The 5,071-nt window shown below is 40.6% G+C and overlaps 1 protein-coding gene across 1 annotated transcript; it reads right to left on the bottom strand.

Moving 5' to 3' along the window:
* Positions 1–1,292: 1,292 nt before the first annotated feature.
* On the bottom strand, positions 1,293–4,829 carry LOC121594077. The gene is made up of 2 exons (XM_041917003.1): positions 2,092–4,829; positions 1,293–1,932 (listed from the first exon to the last, which is right to left on the bottom strand). Exons 1-2 carry the CDS (start codon positions 2,188–2,190, stop codon positions 1,372–1,374), a joined length of 660 nt encoding a protein of 219 aa, XP_041772937.1. The 5' UTR covers positions 2,191–4,829; the 3' UTR covers positions 1,293–1,371.
* Positions 4,830–5,071: the final 242 nt, after the last annotated feature.

The following is a 5,071-nucleotide window of genomic DNA, read 5'->3' as shown; positions in this document are numbered from 1 at the left end:
TAATTCATGTTTTTGCAAAACTGTAATCAAACACTATGATTGCAAATATGTGAAACTCGGTGCTTTTATTCTAAGCACTGCTTAGTGGTGTTTCTTACACTGAAAATATTATATACTGGATCGGAAAACGGTGTAAATAAACATTTTGTTGAATTAAAATGATTGTACATCATGTTCGTAAAGATACTATCTGTAATTTATTTTAATAAAACAGCCTTTATTATTTTCGGATCACACACACATTATTGCAACAGTGAGAACCTTAATAATATTCAAAATGAATGATTGTAGCGCATTAGGCCAAAATCTTTAAAATATTGTAAGACTGTGATATTATCCATTATCTGCATAATCATGTTTAAAACGTACTGTAAACAATATTTTCCCCAGTCCCTATGCAGTTTCTAGTTACTGTTCCACTTCAACAGTAAAGATTTTGAAACTTTTCTCATTGTTTTTAAAGTGGCATAATGTGCGTACCGGTTTCATAAAACGTGTTCTGCCAAATCTTTGGTCATGCAATTCTGTACGTATAAATAAGCACTGTGCCACAAATCCATGTGCCCATTATCATGTAAAGCGAAAAAGTTTCTCCCTAATCTCTTAATCAAAACTGGCAATGAAGAAGATTGCTGTTGACGAGATTAAATTAAAACGTGGATAGTAGCTCTATACACGTGGCAGGACGGACCATATTTAGCACATCGTTTCAGGTCGGCAGCACACAACGGAAGTACAACAACTACCTGTTAATAATCTTTTCAAATTAGCGTGTAACGTTATCAGCATGTTTACGTCGTTTACTAGTTTGAGCGAGCAGAGTGCTGGAAGATTAGCAGTGTACTGTGCCAGGACAAACTGTCTGTACCTGTTGAAAGCATTATGCAAAACTTAACACATTACTAATACATGCATGTATCAGGCTACCAAGCAGTATGAGTGTGTTTTTTTTTAGATTACATGGCAAAACACTTGCAAAATGTAAGTATTTTACGACAACATTGATTCATTAAGGAGTGTGGATAAATTGCCTTACTAAAATGTGTCCATTTTCTTTCAAATACTTTATTTTACCCATTGAAACACAAAAAAATACAGTTGAAAGCAATATATTCGTGGAGTAAAATAAATAAAGTTAAACATACATTTAATTACACAAAAAATAATATATAAAATTTTATTTATTTTTTATACAAGAAAGCTGCACAAACTTTTGACAAAATTGGTTTAAAAAAGCAACTTTCACACAATTTACACTTACCTGTACACAGCAAGAATAAATAGATTCGAACTCTCTTTTGAAAACTTTATTATTAATAATAGCAGTTATTCAACTACGGATTGAATCTATATAATTTGCAGAGCCATCATTCAACCACTAGATTCGGTCTTACAGTCGCATGGGAGTCGTTTGAGAATAACTTTCCATGCGGGCATCCAGAATGGGTTGATTTTCAATCTTCCACTCGCTTGCACATCCTCCGTCGAAAAACCGCCCTCGGCATCCGACCGACGACCACCGAGTCGTCCAAACCATCGGTCAAGCAACCCGGCCAAATCCAGCGCAAGCGAACAGTGCACCAGAAACATCTGTGCCGTAATTGTTGCACCCAAGCTTTGTAATCGGCAATAAACAAAAAACGAGTGATACCATTCCTCCTCATCCGTCAGGTACTGAAGATGGATGTCCTTTTCCGCGTGGTACATCGAAACAAACGCAGACACCACGAACAGCAGGAACGCAGCGCCCGACACTATCGCCTCGACGGTGTAGTTTAACCCGCAGCAGCCCTTGTACAGAAACAGGAACGAGTAGAACGAGATCAGGAAGTAGCTGGCGTACAGACCGCAGAACAACATCTCGTGGGGAAAAGGTTCCGGATAGTGCAGGAATCCCTGGATGTGCAGCCCGGCGCAAATCAGGCAGCAAATCTTCGCACCACGACGTCCAACAGCAACCGCACCACATCGAACACCGTCACCAGCAGCGCAATGAACCACACGTAGCCGAGAAAAAGAACAAATTGTCTTAACATGACAAGTCAATTTGATGGAACACGGCAGCAACAACGATGCCCGCCTATTGCTTACGGTTTCTACCAGCTTCATTCCAAGAAACGCCTGCTTTTCCTGCCGCCGTGTGCGATCTCGCTCAGTTTGGACACCACTTCCCGCGGCAATTTCTGGCATGACTTGGCAGCCGCCGTCTAACACCAGCAGCAGATACCTTTTCTTCTCTCCCGTGCTCACCTTCCCTGCTTCTATACCTCAAAACACTCGTTCGACCAACGTGCGCGAATGTGAGTAAAACAACCGAGTAAACGATTACTCAATATACAACTAACTAGCAACAACTTCCACAGCTGCCATCCAAATGTGTCGGGCTTCTTCCATCGAGTAATTTATGGTCCCAGCAGGCAGGCTGGGAACGTTTATACGTCACAGTAGAAAGCCACACCGCGCCTACTTTGACGGCATGCATCTTTCTGTAATTATACTAGCAGCCCTTGCTCACTTATTCGCTCACTCCTGGCTGAAGCAGAGCTTCCTGCTCCGCTGACTCATCTTCTTGGGCTACTACACCGTGACAAAAAAGCCTTTGAGACTAGACAATATCCAGACGATGTACAAGATCTTGTAGTGAAACTGCTCCATTGCAATGATTTGCAGAAAATCTAACGCAATACACATAACTGCTGGTTATCATTCATCAGTTTACATCATGCGTAACCCAATACTGGCACACTACCGTATCATCAGCAAACTTTACGCCTCGATACTTTCTCCCAATGCACAACACAATGGAAAAAATGTCTTATCACCGATAGTACAACAGCCTAAACCGAATCCAATGTACGTGTATAATACGTACACTTCACGCCCTCCCAACGATGCGGCTTAATATTCTTTTCCACATGTAAGATAGCAGTGGTAAACCTGACTGGAAGACTTGACATAATGAAAAACAAACCCATCGTGTAGGGAGGTCGTAATTCAAATGTTTACTTTAGACAATTTGTTTTTAATGGACTGGAATCCATAGCGTACACCGTAAAACGATACTTTCGTTTCAGTGACCACGTGAGCGTGCATTAAATTGTGCACACTGCTGTATGTACATTACGGGGTAACAATAAAAATGTGTGATGTTAGTTAGTAAATAAGGATGGATCCGAATCCATCCAATGAGAGCATACCGAAGGTACAGCATCGCCTTCAGCAGTTCAGCAGTTGATGGCCTGTCTGGATCGGTCAGTCTCGTAAAACCGTCCTACTGCCTAATGCGCCCAGTTTAGAGTCAATTAGGCTCAACATCCTGAAAGCGATATGGCACAGAAAATGAAGAATCCTGTTACAGTGCATCATTACGTTATTAAAGCTAAATTTAGACTGTATGATCGATAGAAATTAAATTAAAGCTGTACTCTTCTCTGCGGCGAAGTTTTGTGCAAGCATTTCTGCTCACTATCTTATGCCGTAGGGTTTGCATTTACCTTGCTACTTCATCGTTGTATGGTTATCCAGAGCGAAAGGGACTTCCCGCAAATCACGTACTTACACACATTGCTGGTGAACAATTGCATCAAATGCCAAGCACGGACGAAAACTATTTACCACTGTTTTCCACAGTTTTACAACTATAAACGAATACACTAGCAGATTTTAACTTATATGCACATTTTAAGAATAAGAAATAGCATAATAGTAACTGCAAACCATACCGACAGTAGACGTGGTGGATTTTAATTAAATTGGCATTCACTTTCATAACCATAACTGTTGTAGTGTTTATTTGCTGCAAAAACTGGAATACGGGAAAAAGCATTAGCACAAAAAGTTCAGCATAAAAACTTGTTTTGCATGCTCTTTCATTGGGAGTGACAAAATTGGAACATCTAGCTTAGTTATGTCTTTGCAATTCCCCAGAAACCATCAACCTTGCTCATGTTGTGGACCATTTACTAATCCCGACAATCGTCCGGACCTGGTGCAGCAGCTGAAACAGGATTAGATATGAACTTTCCGTCCGTCTGTAACATTAGAGAAGGAACAAGCAGAAAAAAAGAAACTAAACTACTAAACACCCGCCCCGAAACTCGCCCCAGTAGGCGATAAAAATCCCCAACGTCTTTAGTGTTTGCAAGAAAGCACATACCGTTCTAAGCCAGAACGGTGCACAGGTCTAAAATGCACGCTTGCAACAGGGATGTGGTTTTTCTTATACCATTGTACGACTACATTGCGGCAGTAACACGGATGCTTATTTTCTACCAGCTTTTAGCCAGAAGCTACAGCCGCACACGGTTGTAGCATTAGTAAACGCCAATGGGGTCCAGGACTCGACGACAATCACACAACAACCACACACATTCCAAGTCCCTGTTGCCCGGTGCCCGGTATTCCCGGTTCATTTCCCGTTGACCGTTGCAGAAAAGGGGTTTTGATAAAATCCTATTTAAATATTTCCATAATGGAATAAATGATAACGGTTATTGCTGTCGTTATCCGCCACGAAACTAATGTCGCCGGGTTGGTTACCACAGCATTCGTAGGTGGATGCGCTGCATGTGGTAAAATCTTGGCCAAAGTCACAAACATTTTGCGGTGGCAGGAACTTATGGGAAGAAGCGCAGCTATTAGTCGGTTAGTAGCAGTACACTGGAGGAGCTGAGGTTGAGGCTTAGTTTAGCTTGGAATTAAACCAAATAAAAGTGAATAGTATAAATTACACGGCTAATGTGGTGCATCGCTTGTTTTGAGTGCCTGTATAAGCTTATTATAGAAATGTGGTATGGACTAGAAATTAAACAATAAATTAGAATAGGAGCTCGTTAAATCAGCAAATATGGTGTATAGTAACAAGGCCATAGATGTTTAATATGCTTAAATATTTTTATTATTTTTAAACGAAAACTATGCCAAATAACACCTTCAATAATTGATAATTTTAAGAGGACAAATGTACCTAAAAATGTACGTTTCATTTGTACAGATACACACAACACACTGATAGCTTTGTGTACTTGTACACCTCCGCTTATAAACGTTTGTCGCACAATGTCGAAGAACA

Source organism: Anopheles merus, chromosome 2L (genome assembly GCF_017562075.2).
Source record: "Anopheles merus strain MAF chromosome 2L, AmerM5.1, whole genome shotgun sequence".
NCBI classification, from domain to species: domain Eukaryota; kingdom Metazoa; phylum Arthropoda; class Insecta; order Diptera; family Culicidae; genus Anopheles; species Anopheles merus.
The sequence above is the reverse complement of the archived record's forward strand: the minus strand, read 5'-3'. Positions and strand labels throughout refer to the sequence as shown.